This window comes from Panthera onca, chromosome C1 (assembly GCF_046562875.1).
Source record: "Panthera onca isolate mPanOnc1 chromosome C1, mPanOnc1 haplotype 2, whole genome shotgun sequence".
NCBI classification, from domain to species: domain Eukaryota; kingdom Metazoa; phylum Chordata; class Mammalia; order Carnivora; family Felidae; genus Panthera; species Panthera onca.
Genome location: NC_138346.1, coordinates 78,611,214 through 78,628,774, shown reverse-complemented (window position 1 = coordinate 78,628,774; position 17,561 = coordinate 78,611,214). Strand labels below are relative to the sequence as shown.

The 17,561-nt window shown below is 42.3% G+C and overlaps 1 protein-coding gene and 1 long non-coding RNA gene across 11 annotated transcripts in view; both read left to right on the top strand.

Annotated features, from left to right (window-relative positions):
* The window catches only part of FMNL2 (formin like 2), a 313,662-nt gene extending 299,916 nt beyond the window's left edge, over positions 1-13,746 (top strand). For 4 of the 10 annotated variants that reach the window (XM_060626583.3, XM_060626580.3, XM_060626588.3 and 1 more), the window contains 5 exons: positions 1,995-2,158; positions 3,074-3,175; positions 5,156-5,254; positions 5,975-6,098; positions 11,656-13,746. In XM_060626583.3, coding sequence (XP_060482566.1) covers positions 1,995-2,158; positions 3,074-3,175; positions 5,156-5,254; positions 5,975-6,098; positions 11,656-11,765 — 599 coding nt within the window. In that variant the 3' untranslated portion in view covers positions 11,766-13,746. Of the gene's footprint in view, positions 1-1,994; positions 2,159-3,073; positions 3,176-5,155; positions 5,255-5,974; positions 6,099-8,050; positions 8,177-9,736; positions 9,831-11,655 lie in introns of all 10 variants that reach the window. The other 6 variants (XM_060626587.3, XM_060626584.3, XM_060626585.3 and 3 more) reach the window with 3 other exon arrangements.
* A 1,362-nt stretch (positions 13,747-15,108) lies between these two features.
* LOC145715661 (uncharacterized) overlaps positions 15,109-17,561 on the top strand; it is a 104,134-nt gene continuing 101,681 nt past the window's right edge. Inside the window, exon 1 of the long non-coding RNA XR_014138055.1 lies at positions 15,109-15,331. This is a non-coding gene — a long non-coding RNA (uncharacterized LOC145715661). The remainder of the gene's footprint in view (positions 15,332-17,561) is intronic.

Sequence of the window (17,561 nt, the reverse complement as noted above, 5' to 3'; positions counted from 1 at the left end):
ATCAAGAAGTCACCCCCCGCCTCTGCCAGTTTGATTTTGCGCTGTCCCAGTTGCTCAGGTGTGGTAGCTCAAGCATTGTGCCGTTAGCCTGAGTGGGAGCTAAATTATCAGTACTTTTGGCCGTTATTTTGCTATGGCAGTTTATGCATTTTTCTCATTTAAATCATCAGTGATTCTGAGCCAGCCAGGCTATGATAGGCATGTAATGGTATCCCCGTGTATACATGAGAAAACTGACATTTTTAGAGGTTAACTGTCTTGCCCAAGGTCACCTGGGTAGAACATGAGCGAGACAGGACTAGAACCCGTGTCTTAAATAGTGTACTGTCTAATGTGCAATGTCTTCTCCAAAGGCTGTTACGCTAGAAAAAGGAACAAGATGCAGATTAACCTCAGTGTTGGTTACATACTCTGATTCTCATTTTGGGATCTTGAACCCTGAGCAGCCAAGGTGTTTTTTATAAATTCATATTCCTGAGGTCTGCTTCAGACTTGGTGAATCGAATCTTTAAGGGTGAGATTTTTTTTGACTTCCTCAAAGTAAAATGGCTGCTCCTTTTGTGTTCTTACAATAGAACATTCCATACTATTTCATACACGATGGGTCAGATTTTACTATAACAATTTACATGTCTGTTTCAACCTGTGGACTTATGGGTAATATCTTTATTTTTATGTATCTTTGTAATTCCCTTAGCCGCTAGCACATTGATGGGGGGAGTAAGTAAATGAGCGAACGAATGAATGAGATGATGCACTGTTAGCTGGGGTAGGTACCGAGGACGCCCTAGTGGAGACTGAGAGGCAGGTGGGAAGGTCCTTTGTGAAGGGCTGTGCAGTGTGGGCCATGGCAGACCCACTGAGGGCACAGGGCTCACTTACGCAGTTACTGGGACTTCTCTTCTGGTGGAGTGATTTTCCTTTTTTCAGGTTTCTCCACCTAAATTAGGGATTGTTTAGCATCACAATTGTAACTAAGAAAAACGTTTTATAAAAATTTTTGTTTTGGCTGATTTGTTTGGCTCAAGTGAGATTCCCCAAAAGTGTCATTTGAAAAAAAGTTAGAAAGTGGAGAGATTGAGGATCTCTGGCTGGATTGTTTTCTGTGTCCTCTCTCTGGTGGCCAGGTGAGCTGACAGAGATTCTTTATACCTTTGCTCCTTTGCTTATCCAGTGAACCTTTGAGTCCCTGCTGTGGACGTGGCCCTGTCCTAAGCATTGAGGAGTCAAAGTTGAATAAGACTGTGTGAGTCTAGCAAGGGAAAAACATAACTGGCCTGTTCTGTAATTCATCCATGTGCAGAGTGGAATCGGGCAGTAGGGAGCCAGAGGTGGGGCCTGGTCTTCTGCAGGAGGCTGCAGGAATGTACCTGCTCTGGGAGGGTGGCCACACTGCAGATGGAAGAAGGGTTCATTACATTAACATGAACCCTTCAGGAACAGAGTAGGGTTGATGGACCAGAAGAAGCTGTCCAAGGTTGCTTGGTTTCTAGGGGTCAGTCCTAACTAAAGTTCAGCATTTAAATGCTACCCCCTGCTGGAGAGCCACAGAAATGTAAAAGAGGTCCAAATCTTGGGCCTGCCACAGTTACGGAACCTCTGAGTCTACAGACCAACCAACAGCTTATCATCACCTATAAGAGAAATGGAATAGTTGGGTATAATCCCAGGATTTGGGGTCCATGGTTATCTGAGCTCCACCTCTGCCACCTCCTAGCTGCACAATCTAGGGCCACATAACCTATTTATGCTGCCTTTTTTGTTGCTGGCAAATTGGGCTAATAGTGCAAATGAATTAGTGCATATATAGAAATTAATGCAGTGCCCAGAAGTGAGCACTAGTAAATTATTCATATTGTAAGATCTCTGCTCTGAAAGCTGGAAATCAGAGCTATGGCCCTTGAGTAACCCTAGGAATCCACTGAAAACTGGGCTTACCAGCCACATACACTGTGGTTTTGACATTCATGGGGACATTGCTGTCTCTGCTTCAGTTTCCCTCGAGAATGTTTTGCTGGACGTCAAAGAGCTCCAGAGAGGCATGGACTTAACCAAGAGGGAGTACACCATGCACGACCACAACACGCTGCTGAAGGAGTTCATCCTCAACAATGAGGGGAAGCTGAAGAAGCTGCAGGATGATGCCAAGATTGCACAGGTAAGTACTTGTTCCCTGGACACTCATGAGGAAGTGACTGGGTCCCTTAAGCCCACCTGGGTGCCAGTCCTGGCTTTGGGGGAAGATTGCCCTCTGTCTACCGAGGGTAGATTTTCTTATGGAACCGATGACTATTGGACCTGGAAGTGCCCTGTTCTGCTCATTGTCCTCTTCTAATTTGTAGTCTTCACCTCTTCTCTAGAGGCCCATCCCTCTCCCCTTGCCCTCCCCTGCCACTCCGAGGCTCCCTCTGTGTGAGTCCTGTATTCATTTTAGCCAACATGTGTCATTCCTGTGCTTAGCAAAACCCTGTTCCTGCCCAGGGTGTTGGGTTTCTGTAGGCCTTGACCTTGAAATCTTATACTACACTGGGGGTTAAGTGTATACATTTGAAAAACAGCCAAAACGGACTGTGCATGCCATCATAGAAGGGAAGGCGGAGCTTTGTGGGAACTCAGAAAGCAGACGTGGTGCAATGGCTCCCAAACAAGGCTGTCTTGTTTCGGGAAACAGTTTAAGTGGAGACTGGAGTGTCCCTAAGGTGGCAACACCATAAGGAGCATTGAAGCCGCGAGGTGGGATTGGAGTCTGAGTGACTTCTAAGATCCCTTCTAAACCATTGGCCTTAGGAAGCTCTCAAAAGGGGTAGTTTCTTGTTTGTATGAAGGTGTGCACAAGTGCAGGGGGTCCCAGAGATGAATTCCTGTGTGGCACTATCGCCTTCTTCTGGTCACCTTTGCCTGGGCTTTCGGAGGAAACAGGAGTCCTTAGAGAGTCGTGGGGAAATGAGAGGGACAGACAAGAGCTGTGGTGGCGGCTGGATCCTCCCTGCTGCTTTGCTGCTGCTCTTCCCCCACAGTGTCAAGTTCAGATGCTCGACTTTACGAAACTCAAGAGAAGTTTGTTTCTTTACAGGATGCTTTTGATGATGTGGTGAAGTATTTTGGAGAAAACCCCAAGACAACGCCACCCTCTGTCTTCTTTCCCGTCTTTGTCCGGTTTGTGAAAGCCTATAAGGTAAATAGGAGCATGGGGTCCTTTAAAGTCTTCCTTGGCATCATTTCTCAAATGGGTGTCTCCCCAGAGCTGTGCCGGAGTCTCCGCGGCTGTGCAGAGGCCTTCCCTGTCCTTTAGGCAGCTGATCTGGGAGGTCAATGTGAGGCCGCAGTCTCCAGTTCTGTGGAGGTCCTCACCCGTGAGGCTTCCTTTCTCTACCCAGCCAGGACTGGGGCTCAGCCTGAAGGCAAAAGCTCTTGGCTGCCCTTTGGGGCAAGTGAGACACTCCAGGACCATCACTTCCTTCCTGACCGTTCACTCCTGTGGGCAGAGTGAAGGACTTAGAAACTCCAGGCCTCCCGTGCAGTTGTGGGACAAGTCAAGGGAGAGGACTCAGGCCTCCGGCAAGGGCTCTGTAGCTGAGGTCAGAGACAGCCTGCTTGGGTGTGTCCTGCCCAGACCTTTAGGTCATCTAGACCTTCTCTAGTGTGGACTGAAAGATGGCACCAGGAAGGATAGTTACTGTCTGTTTCCTCATCTGGACCAATAATAGCCCTTCCTTTACTTTTTTTTTTTTTTTTTTAAAGTTTGTTTGTTTTGAGAGAGAGAGCATGAGGGGGTATGGGTTAGGGGCAGAGAGCGAGGGGGGGAGAGAGAGAGAGAATCTCAAGCAGGCTCCACACTATCAGCGCAGAGCCTGATGCAGGGCTCAGACTCACAAACTGTGAAATCATGACCTGAGCCAAAATCAAGAATCAGATGCTTAACTGACTGAGCTAGCCAGGCGCTCAGTGGCCCTTCCTTTAAATAGGATATTTGACCCAATCCAGGGCTATGGTTTTGAAAAATCATGTGACCCAAAGAGGTATGTGTTGGAAGAATTTGTTCCTGAGAAAGAAGGACTGGGAGGTGGGGTGGGGGGGAGGCGGGGTTGAGGGGGGGCGTTAAGGGATGTTCGTATACTTAGGAGATATTGCAGACGTTACACTCCAGGGTTGTCTACCCTATAACCTTGGTGGAAGAAGGAAGAGTATGATCGGAGGAGGAGGAAGAAGGTGGCAGGGTCATCATTTTTGAGAAACATCCTGTCGGATATAGTGGGTCACTTCTCTAGCTCCAGAAGCATCCTTTGGCCTTTTACTGAAATTCGGAAGGTTACATTATTTAGCCATCTTCTCTCAGCATGGCTTTGTGTAGCCGTAATAATCACAAGCTGTTGGCAAAAGGAAAAGTGGGGATGAACCCAAACACGGCAAAAAATCACTGGGAGCTGTGAGAGGTGAGAATGTCACCGGTCACCAGCTGCTGCTGACTGTGGTACCCTGGGTTCACCGGGCTGGTGATGCTAGTGTGCTGCAGAGATCACTCAAAGTGATTCTTGTGATGGGCTGGGACCACACTTAAGGGAGGCTGGCTTCAAAAGAGAGAATGCCCAAGAGGGCTGAGCTGAGCTGAGTCTGTTTGATTCCATGTCCCAAATTTATCAGACTAGTCACTCTGCTGCCCTTGGGGAGGAGTGAGCTGTGGGGAGAGACCTGAGAGTGTCACTCAGGTGAGACCCTTGAAGGAAATAAGAGGCGAATGAATGGAGATTTCCCCCTAACCACGGGCACAAGGAGAGGAATCTGAACTCCTGCTTTCAGAGAAACTGTAGGTAGGTGGACAGATTCTGGAAGCAAAATAAACTCATGTGACAATCACGGAGCAGAGCTGCCAGAAGTCCCACATCTGTGGGACTGAGACTGAGGAGCATTGTGAGTGGAGAAGGGGGTCATCAGGAAGGGATTTCTGGACCAGAATTGGAATTGCTAGGAGATGTCCTGTAGACCAACAGCAAAAGCCCGGATCAGAGCCCTGCATAGACTTAAGTGGTAGATCTTGTAAGCTTTCTGTTCACTCTGATTCCTGGCTCATCAAGATTGTCTAAGAGTGACTTTAAAAGAATCTTGATTGCCATCATTCCCACTGACGTAATCTTTGGGTTCTTTTGATTTGACCCAGCAAGCCGAAGAGGAAAATGAGCTGAGGAAAAAGCAGGAACAAGCACTCATGGAAAAACTCCTGGAGCAAGAAGCCCTGATGGAGCAGCAGGACCCAAAGGTGAGAAGTGCCTGGCCCCTGAGACTGTCCTCCTGGGAGGGGAGGCCCTCGTGGTTCCTCGAAGCCAGCAGGAAAGAGGGGCAAAAAGCCGGATTTGCACAGGAGCCTCACAGCTTCCTTCTAGGGCTTGCAGACGTGGCACATGGATTTGTTATTCGCTACTTTGTTCAGCATACAGTGGAATGAGGTGAAGAGCATGTTTGTGTAGCATTTCCAAGTTTACAGAGATCAGGCACTTAAATCTCAGGTGGATATACAGTGAGGTCACACCAGATAACCTGATGAGTAACTGCTTAGTGTCCAGGGAAGGCTTCATGGGGTTGCCGTTGGTGCTGGCCATGAGAGCTGGAGGGCTTCGCTACAAGGCATGGGGAGGAGCATTCCCTGGAGGGAAGCAGCCTAGGTAAAGACCGCAAAGGCTGGCAGATCAGAGTGTTCTTCATCGTGGTCCTCTGCACCAAAGTTTAAGAAGTCCATGGTTAATACCAGCTGTCTCTTGTGGCTGCAGGATCCAGCCTTCCCACTGCTGCCAGCTGGAGTTTTGTGTGTGCTTCAGAGAAAGTTTGTTTTCGTCCCAGAAGCTTTCTGAGTTTTTCTGTGGGCAGAATGTTGGAATGGTGCCATTTGTGTTTTTGGCTGAGGCTGCTTATTCAATGATCAGGCACATTTGGACCAGTGGTGCTGGTCCCACTAATCTCTGCCATTTTTTTTTCTGCTCAGTCTCCTTCCCACAAATCAAAGAGGCAGCAGCAAGAATTAATTGCAGAATTAAGAAGGCGACAAGTTAAAGATAACAGACATGTATATGAAGGGAAAGATGGCGCCATTGAAGACATTATCACAGGTAAAAGATATTTTCTCGTTGTGGCCCATAGAGACCCCACTGATCTTACCCCTAGTGAGCTACTCGCCCATTGTGCTGCTGCTTTTATCCAGGGTTTACAAGTTCTTCAGGTGACTTTATGCAGATCCAGAATAAAGGGGAACTCCATGCTAGTGTTAGAAGCATATTTATAGTGGCTGTATACTGCCTGTCAAGGAGACCCAGCACTCTCTGAAAAATCTGTTTCTCATTATCATTGGAATGTTGCAGATTTCACCAGGCCCCGCCTTCTGATGGTTTTCCATTGTCTTTGATTTGTTAGCCTGCTCCATTTTCTATGTGGCCACTCCTACCCAAGTGCCTGGTTAATAAATACTATGGATAAAGCCCATGCAGGGTTGCGCACTAACCGGAGTCAATGCACATTGTTCCAGCATGCTCTTTACGAGCTTTTTTACTCCTTCAACGTAACTGAAGACAGTAGGAAATAAGGAGCCGGTGCTTTCATTCTAATGGGCCAGCAGGCTGCTAGCCCATGGTTTTCAGTGAGTGGTGCCTAACCCAGCCTGGTCCTTGTCTGATTAAGTTGTAGCCTAATGCTTGCTGCTTGAATCCGTTCTGTAGAGATACTGCATTCTCTTACAGATCGGGAAAGTAATTTGAGCCACTACATTATGACTGTGGCTACTAGTGACTTTCCTTTCTTGTCTGTTGCATATGAATACTGTTTATTAGCTTCCAAGAGACTTCAAACTTTTTTTTTTACTGTAGGAAATTTAGAAAATATGCCATGCAAAACTGTAGAGAATAGTATGATGAGTTCCCATATGCTCATCACCTATTAATAATTTTCAACTCATGGCCAGTCTTGTTACTTGTCTGCTTCTGCCTGCTCCCCATTTACCAACCTGTAGGATTATTTTGAAGCAAATCTAAGACATACAGTTTCATCTGGTTATATTTCTGTTGGCGTCTTCAAAAGATAAGGACTATTTAATAAAGCAAACAAATACAGCCATAGTACCATTATCACATACCTCCAAAACTAACAACTTTTTAATATCAAATGTGCAGTCATTAGTCACATTTCCTCCATTGTCCTAATTTTTAAGAAATGTAACTTTCAGATTTTTGACTTCTCATTATTTGTTAATAGCTCAGTCAGCATCGTAAATAGGGATTGATCCCAAACCACCAAAATCACAATTTTTTTTCCCACAATCTCAAACCCAAGGAAATAAAATAGGTAAATAAATCACTAACAGGAAGTCAACAAAGAGTGTCTGGCCAAGAGTAAAACCGTCTCAGTCGTCAGTGGATAGGTAAGTGGCCGGTGAAGTGCCTCGGTATGGCGCACATGTAATCTGGACACGTGTGTCTGCCAGTGTCTCATTGTTCACTCTGCAGTGACTTGCAGATGGCCCCTAGGGAAAGTCCCCATTGTTTAGCCCCCCTGTTGTTTCCCCCACACTGAGGGAGAAGCTCTGCTCTGAGCAAGACCAGGAACAGATCTTTTTGGGTAAGCACCTGCTAGCCTCTGTGCCGTAATAAGATTAACTGCAGGGAGACGAACATCGAGCCTCGCATATTAAGAACTTAGAGTTCCTTTTCCATCAGTCTGTTCTCCATGTCAGTGACACCTGGCTTGTAAACTGAGTGAAATGTCCAGTTTCTATTTGCCTGACCTAATCGTTCAGCCACCATTGGAGGTGAATGAGTATCGGCTTACAGAGCAGGTTTTATTCTCATTAAAATACTTTCCACCCACCAAGCCCCAGACTGACTAACTCTTTTAGACTTTATGAACTCACTTGGGTATATATTGCCTTTCCCTCCTTCCCTGGCCACCTCCCCCCTTCCCCCCCTCGCCTTCCCCAGGTATGATTAACAAAGCACTAACCATGTACTAATATGATAGATCTTGGCTCTTACTCTCTGCCGTTTGTTTTATTTGGCTATCATTTTCAATGCAGTGCTGAAGACTGTGCCCTTTACTGCTCGCACCGCCAAGCGTGGCTCTCGATTTTTCTGCGAACCTGTTCTCACTGAGGAATACCATTACTAAACTATTACTCTTTCTCACCTGATGCTCTTAAAAGGTTGCTACAGATTTTTTGACCTCTTATGCCCCTCTGTCTGTCTGTTAGGGCCACCCAATATGCTAGCATGGAATTGCTGTCTCCATCATGTTATATTTTATGTTGCCTTCACACTGCATGGTTTTGCATTTCAGTCATTACTGCTTACTCACTGCCACTTTCAGTATGTCTAGGAATCCACACGGCTATGGTGGTCTGAGTCTGAGGGATTTGGATTAATAGAATTGCTTGCAGAAATTTTTAGAAAAACACTCTAAATAGAGCACTACTTTGAGAATTAGTATTCGGACCAAGTAGGCTGTTACAAGTCTTTTGGGCTAGTGTCTTTGAACACAAAATGATAGTCATGAATAACAGTAACTACCATACCTAACATTTATTGAGCACTTGCTATTTTGTCATGAATGTACAGATATTAAACCAGCCTCTTTTCTGTACTCACTTAACATGCTTTGATAAAATGAGCTGTGTGCAAGTGCTCAGGAATGCAGAGTGCTCTAAAGTTGAAAAATGATTTGCAGAAAAAAGTGTGAACTACACACAGTTGTAAATTGGGTCTTTCTTAACTCTCTTATACCATCTGTAGCCATCATCCCCAGCATGATGGAGCTCATGGTATAAGCAAGTAGCCCTTTGGACCTAGAAATCTGTATAAGTTGATATAGGCAATCCATAGCTGTATATTCCACCTCTTCTCCTGAGTGTCATGCCCACATTCAGATCACGTTGGAACAAGGGTGTGAGGCAGAAAGTGAAAACAAAGGCTTTAGGAGCTCTCCATAGTCTTTCCTCATTTGTGCTTCTTCACTGTCGCTCGGTTCCGTGTCAAATCCAGGGCATTTCTCTTGTGATGAGATCATATCTGGACCTGCATCTTTGGTCAGGATGGTGGCAACTAGAAACACTAATAGCAAAAACCTATTCTTGGAGAATGCCACTGTTCTTAGAATCAAAACAAAACAAAACCCCAGATTTTCAAGAAGTAACAGCCTGCCCTCGGTTTCTGATGGCTAGATAAGAGACAAACTTCTCTGCAGGGCCCAGTTGATTAGAAAATGGATAAGAGAAGCACATATTCTAATTGGAAATGACCATTAGCTTCCTGTGCTGAGATTGACATGGAACGGGGTACCTGTTTTGATTGTGGCATTAGCTTGTCTGTGAATTGCACTTGTTATGTATGTGCCTCTGTCACTGAGGATCTCAAAGGATGTGGTGTGTGGTTGCCCACCCTGCAGTGTACTTACCCACCAGTGCTTATTAACAAGGCTAGACACTGTCATCTACTCAGCTAATGTTCCTGTCAGCTTTGCTGCTGGACTATCATTCTGGAGCCATATTTCAAAGCAGCTTGGATTTGGGTGGTCAGAGGGGATGGGTGGGAAGATCCTCTCCTCTTTCCCTTGTTTTATCTAACACCTCTTGTATTAATGGCCTCCCACTCTCTTCCTCTGTTGGCTAACATGCCGGGTATGTTAAGCACTAAGTTGAATTGCTTTCCATTTTCATCCCATTTTTACTTAACCATCATTTTGTGTTTTTGTTTTTTTTTCTGTTTAGCCTTAAAGAAGAATAATATCACTAAATTTCCAAATGTTCACTCGAGGGTAAGGATTTCTTCTAGCACACCGGTGGTGGAGGATACACAGAGCTGGCAAGCATCACTTTTTACTTAGCTTCCTCCTCTCTCTGTATGCAGATCAGTGGTTTCAGTCTATGCCTGAGGGTGATACTGGTGAGAGTCTGACCAGGGAGAAGTCTTTGTAACCTCGCATTTCAGTGATGTGAGGCAGAGCCTCTCTGTTGGACTCTTTCTGGCCTGCTTCCATGTTGTTAAGTGTGATGGCTTGGGCAAGGGTATTTGCTGATGTGATTGTACCTGCTTTGGGTGCTAGGCTGTCCTTCTCCGACCCTTTTCTTGGCCTTCGAGTTAAGCAGTTAACCTCTTTTGATCTGAAGAAGTTGAGAGCACTTCCTGGCCGGGGAACATGATCTTTATGGCCTTTGAAGATGATGATCTTTAGAGCCAGTTGTTCAGAAGACTCAGGCATCACAGAGCTACAAGTCACTTAGCCAGAAGTGGAATTCTGAACTTCCCTTACCACTCTGGGCCAAGAAGCAGAAGCTTGAGTGGATTAAGGCATACAAAACTATTCTTCAGGGCAGGGTACCAAATTCCAAGGAGTCAGGAGCTGGTGGGAACTGTGCTGAACCAGAGAGCTTAGGTCTCAGCACTGACTCAGCTCCAGTGTGTTTTTGCCATGTGAAAATTTGGGCTCAGTGTTGCCAGGCCCTCCAGTTTTCCAAGGGAAATCAGAAACCTTGTTTTTTATATTAATTATTTAAAGATCAGGAAACTGTATTTAAATATACAAGTTGGAGGCCAAACATTCTGTAGGCCAGATATGGCCCACTGGCTCCATTTTCAAGCTACTTAGTAGGTAAAGGGATAAACAAAGATTTGATCTGCTTTAATTCTGTTATGTTTCCCCTTCAAGATATAGAATGTTTCCTAACAGAAGTCAATAATATTAAGTTAATGAAAGGGAAATATATACTAATTAAATGAAACGGTGGGAAAAAGTACAAAGCCTGCCCTGCCCTATCAAAAGCAGCCTACCTGCTTGCTAGGCAAAGCATGTTTTCATATTAAAGAATACTTACATAGAATAAAATCCCTTGTTCATGCCACTTTATCCCATTAGAACAATGTCTCCTTGAGCCAATATGCAGTGATTGGTTCACTTATTCAACAAAGCTTTGTTGTTGTTGTTTTAATGTTAGGCATTTTAAACATTCTCTTTAAACATTTTAAACAAACTGGAAAATTGAGGAGGGCCCGTTCAACTTCTTCCCTCCAATGAAAAACAGGAACTACCTATGGCAGGACAGAACATACAGAAATAGAGAATTATTTTGATTTAGTGATTATCTTTCTTTAGTGGTTAATTGGGCATTATGTATCTAATTCACGAAATAAAAAATGGACTTCAGCTAATATTGAATAAAAATTATGGAACCTCTGCAAAATAAGCGTAGTGTCCTTTCCTGGATTAAAATTTCAGGTAAGATAGGACAGGGCTTATTAGTTTTGCAGTTTAAGATTCGTTTTAATTATTGTTGATACTCAGTTTCCAGAAAAAACAAAAACAAAGAAAACTAAGCCACAGCTTTTTCCAATTGAAGCAACACTTCAAAATAAGACTCCAGCTAGACTCTCTGGCCAGTGACAGGAGCAGTTGCCTCTCCTCTGTATTTTTCTAAAAGTTCCAGAATCACACCAGTATTACATCCTGCTTTGTTTAAATATTGAGGGCAAAGTACATGTCCTTGGCTCAAATACTCAATGAATTTTGAAGGGCCTGTTAGCTGACTCTTCTACACAAGCTGCTTTGATTGGCTGCCAGCTGACTTTTGTCTTGCTTAGACACATCATACTAAAGGTTGCAGTTCTCTTATTGGTAATCTTCTCTTTACAGATCTTAGAAACCAACCATACAGACGAGCCGATGCGGTGAGGAGAAGTGTCAGGCGGCGCTTTGATGATCAGAACTTGCGTTCTGTTAATGGTGCCGAAATAACCATGTGAACCTGAGACCTGCCTGTATGAGTAGAGAGTGCGTGAATGAAACTCTCCACATGAACTTTATGCGCTACCCTTTAACTGCAACCTTGAACATTGATAAAATATTCTAAGGGCTCAGATTTAGCAAACACATAGGAATTTAAAAATGACGGGCTCTCCTTTCAACCTTTGTTAACAAGTGCCTAAAAGTGGAAGTACCTGCTCAGATTAATCAAAGCAATAGGGTTTGATTTGATTAGGTATCTTTTTACACCAGTATATTATCCAATTTTTTAACCAAAATGTAAATTTCGTATTACATTCATTATCTGCCATTGTGATTGTCCCATGATGGCACACCCTGGTTTCCTGATAAGTTGTAAATAACGTGGATGTAATCTGCTCTGGGTTTCCTTTGCTGAGATGTCTTAAGGAATTTTGTGTTTTAGCCATACCCATCAACTTTGTATTTTAAAGGGCTTGCAACATGGAAGAAGGAAAAGGTCACATGACAGACTGCTGTCCATAAGCAAGCCCCAGCGAAGTACAAACAGGATGTATTGCAGTGGCACAGGATAAGTCCCTCAACTCTTATCTCGTTACACATTCTACTTCTGTGCTAGGGTTATGATGCCCTGTGAGAAAAGTTCACCGGTATGAATGCAAGGATATAATGGCATACAGATTTGTGTAAGATTTATTTGCAGTACTGTCTTCTTCAGCTAGAGGCAGCTTTTAAAAAAAAATAATGCAAATGTATTTATTAATTAGCACTAAAATTAACATCTCAGTAATCAGTATTAGGATTTCTGAGGACTATTATGGGCCAATCCTGAGAATAGAAATTGGTGCCTTGCTAGCCAGGGAGAAGCTCACTAGCTTTATCAACAAGCATTCAAGATTACTTCTGCTAGCTAGTAGTGTTAGTTAACCCAGCCTTATTCTGACAATCGCAAGTTTTTTTCCCCCTTCTTCTTCCTTTTATAAATTGGATATATTTTGCATTACATATCAAAGCTAAATTCTTGTATTTCCCACATTACTTTATGGGAAATTGCAATTAAATTGCTTGAAATATTCACATTGGGATTAAGCTTACATGATAGGTAATGGGACTAAATAAATGGCCAACTAAGCCACTGTTATTTTTCCTTCCTCTCTGGCAGGGCACTTGATCCATTCCAAAGTCAAAAACTGGACTAAAGCTAATTTGTACTTTCCATAATATACATTCTGCTTCTGGCTTACCTTCTTGGTACATTACATCAATATATTAATTGTAAAGTTTATTGTATAGTATTTAACCACTGAATCTTATTTTATGTTGTGCTTATGTGAGCTCCTTGGTGAAGGTCCCATTTTCCTTGGATAATGTGTAGTTATATGATCTCTTTTTAAATGTACAGATATTTTGCTATAAAATTGGTGCAGTTTTTTATGGTTTTTACACTTTAATTCCCACCTAAGCCTCTGGGTAATATTGTAAATATTGTTTAAAAATGCATCAGCCTGTGCTATACAATCTGAATGTTATTTTAACTTATAGGTTTTTTTTTTTTTTTAATATATATATTTAACTACAAGGACAGTTTAGGGATCAGTTACCACATTTCACTTTAGCATACCTATTTACAAAAAATTACTTTTAAAACTGCCACCTGCTAGCACATTTTCATAAATGTGTACTTTAAAAAGAACATGCTGAGATTTTGTCTGTTGACTCAACATTCATTTTGGTGAAAAAAGCAATTTGACCATGAGCTACAACACAAGTAGTTGGCCCTTTATCACAAGCAGCTGTTTTCCAAAGCTCAATGCTAATGAGCATATATTAAAATAATTACCTATTTATTAATCTACAGATAGACAATAATGTTGGCATGTTCTTTTGTTTATTAATGGGCCTGCTTCTTAGCAATATTAGAAATGTTTTATAAAAAAGCAGTTCATGTTACTTTTCTGGTCTTTTCATGGCATATGAGGAAATAAACTATTTACACTACTATCCTGTAATATGTTGTGATCTTTCAGGGGCATACTTTGGCAGGGGGTTACTAGTTCCATGGCTCAAACTCAACATACAAACTCTTAATCACTTGCTATATGGAACATAGGAACCACATTTTCATAGTGAGGGATACATCTCCCAACCATTAATGATTCTGTTGCTTCCAGAGAAGCACTTTTGTTTGGTGAAGATATTGCTTCCCCCAGATTTGTTCAATGAGGATGTTGTGTGTATACAGACAGGTTATGTGTGGACTACAGAGGCAACCAGGTAACCTTGCAACTGACAACCACATCAAATGGTTGGCCAGGTATGTACAAGCCTTTTGGCCTCCATTGCCCAAACATACTGTTATTTGTAGTGATAATTCCAAGTCCTCACAAAAACTTACGTGCAACATTCAGTATGACTTTTTAGGGAAGTAAGGAAATTTGATATATATTTTTTAATGTTTGAGAGTGCGTGTGAGTGGGGCAGGGGCAGAGAGAAAGAGAATCTGAAGCCGGTTCCTGGCTCTGAGCACACAGCCTGACACGGGCCGAACTCACAAACTGCGAGATCATGACCTGAGCTGAAGTCGGATGCTCAACTGACTGAGCAAGCCAGGCGCCCCTGAAATTTGATATTTTAGAAAACTGTCCGAGTGGCTTTAAAACAATTTTCTTACAGGGGCATGAGTTATTTAGTTGTTGTATTAGGTTTTTGTTACCAATTCAGTGGTCTTCTCACTGCACCACAGTTATACAATGTAGTTGAAGCTTTATTTTTATAGAGAAGAAAAAGTTAAATTTCACTTAGTAAAATTCTCTAGTTTGTGCCTTCATGGTAATAGAAATAAGATTTTTTCATTAAAAAAATTTTTTTTTAATGTTTATTTGAGAGAGTGAGCCAGGGAGGGACAGAGAGGGAGACAGAATCTGAAGCAGACTCCAGGCCCTGAGCTGTCAGCGTATAGCCCAACGCGGGGTGCGAACCCACAAACTCTGAGATTATGACCTGAGCTGAAGTTGGATGCTCAACCGACTGAGCCACCCACGTACCCCAAGATCTTTTTGTAAAGTAGGCTTCACGCCCAGCATGGAGCCCAGTGTGAGGCTTGAATTCATGACCCTGAGATCAGGACCTGAATTGAGATCAAGAGTTGGATACTTAACCCACTGAGCCACCCAGGTGCCCCAGAAATAAGATTTTTAATATTCTACAAATTTAGAACATTTTCAAAACCAAACCACAGCATAAGTTCAAATGAGGTAGATATGGTTAGGTGTAGGCCATTATATACCATTAGTAACATTTTTTAAGTTTTAATGTTTATTCATTTTTTTTTTTTTTAATGTTTATTCATTTTTTTTTTTTTTTTTAATTTTTTTTTTCAACGTTTTTTATTTATTTTTGGGACAGAGAGAGACATAGCATGAACGGGGGAGGGGCAGAGAGAGAGGGAGACACAGAATCGGAAACAGGCTCCAGGCTCCGAGCCATCAGCCCAGAGCCTGACGCGGGGCTCGAACTCATGGACCGTGAGATCGTGACCTGGCTGAAGTCGGACGCTTAACCGACTGCGCCACCCAGGCGCCCCAATGTTTATTCATTTTTGAGAGGGAGCACAAGTGGGGGAGGGGCAGAGAGAGAGAGGAGACACAGAATCCGAGCAGGCTCCAGGCTCTCAGCACAGACTCAGGGCTCGAACTCATGAGCTGTGAGATCATGACCTGAGCCGAAGTCGGTCGCTCAACAGACTGAGCCACCCAGGTGCCCCTAACCACATTTAAAGATGCTTGCCCATGACTCAGAATTAAGTCTCCTGATTCCCCACTCCCAGTCCTCTAAAAGTCTAAATTCTAATCCACTAAAATTCACTGCAATGAACGTCCAAAGGGCCCTGCTGACTCAACAATGCTCGGCCCAGAACGGGACTTGATACATCACTGTGGTTCAACATACTGGATTTTGTGAAATTATCTTTTACATTGGAAGATATGCTTTTATAATAGCTTCACAATTCACATACCAATTAATGTGATAAAACCGCTCTTAGCCCTAAGATATTTTAAGAAATTTTATCAGAAGTGTCTGCAAAAATGATTGGGCTGGTATATGAAAGGATTAATTTGTTTTTCTCTTAAAACTAATACCTGCTCTATTTTCAGGAAAAAATCTGAAACTTGAAAAAGTACATCAAGTTGTTGACAGACTTTCTTTGGTCTAATTTTTATAGAGAAAATCAAGTATGACACTGAGGAAACAATGTGGGCATCTAGCCTCTCACAGCACAAAACTGCTGCATATGAGGGGTGCTTAAATGAAAAAGTTGACACAAATCCAATTTACTTAGTAAAAAGATGTCATTTTTTCTAATAAATTATATTTATTTACAAAAGTCTAATTTTATATAACTATTAAGGTTCTTTACATCAGAACAATATATAAACAGAAGAGAAAATCTGGTAATTACAAACACAGAAAATAGAAACCTGTTCCCCCTATTATTACCTTTCAGAACAAATCTTCAGTTTAGTTGTAGAGAGGTAGGCAAGAGACCAAACCTACCAAAGTTTCAGGCAGGGTCAAAATAAAAGAATATTTATAAATAGCACATTTTCGATACCCCAAGGAACAGCATAAAAGGGCATTAAGAAATGGCTTTTGGATTCTGATTAGGCAGCCACTCTGTTTCAGGCTATGAATGAAAACTGGGGTGGGGAGTTCCCCTAAATTGCAAACAGCAATAGGCCATTATACCTGGGGCAATTACCCGTCATTAACAATAACAAGATGGCCTTGAAGCATAGATCCTATGGAGTCACAAAAGCAGTTTTTATGTAGCAAGTCTGAAAAGCACAGAAAATCTACTTAAACTGAAGGACCTAGGCCAAGGAGATAAGCTAAATAAAATGGAGAATGGAGTGTGTAATCGGAGCCCCATTTTTTCACTTCCCATACCTCACGCTTTGTTGGAAACAGCCTGAAATAATTAGTTCTCAGTTTAGAATTTAGGAATTTTGTTGTTTCCAGCATGGCCTTTAAAGACTAATTTTGATCTAGCTAAATTACTACTTTTGAACTACTATAATAACTTATGAATATGAAAACTATGTTTTAAATCACAAGGGATTTCCTTTCCTACTCAAAACCACATGGAAGTTACATGTTCTAACAAGCTTTTGGAAATTTCTGTAGTAAAAGTGATAAGATACAATCACTAGAACTTGTCCTCAGTGCATTTCGATTATGTGGCTTTAGTTGTGGTTTAGTATAGATTATTGCATGATGCTTTTTCAAGCATCTCCTATAATGCAGAGGCTGGGTACCATGGATGTTGGATAAGTCTGTCAACTAAAATTTTACATTCATTCAATGTATGCCTACTGTGTGCCAGGCACTGTCTTAACCCACAGGATATAGCAGTTAATGAAACACAAATCCCTGTCTCCAAGGAACCTATCATTTAAGTCCAAACAACTGAAAAACTTGAGAGCAAGGTAAGATTTAATAAAGGTAAGAATCATTAGACTGAAATATGCTATTAAGCCTATTTAGAACACAGTTCTGTGAAAAACTACTCATGACATTTTGCTTTTCCTTTACGTACAGTTTTTCCTAGAAAATATAAAAGAATTAAAATTGTACCTGGTACTGAGATACATCCCCAAGGGGAAAAGCAGCAGCCTGATTTATGATACAAGGAATTAATGTGCTTTGCCTTATGTTGCTTTTAGAAATGTTTATTTGGTTCCTTAGTTTTGTACTTTACATTTAAATTACATAATACTCTTAAATATTCTATAAACTTAAAGCATTCGTCACTCCTC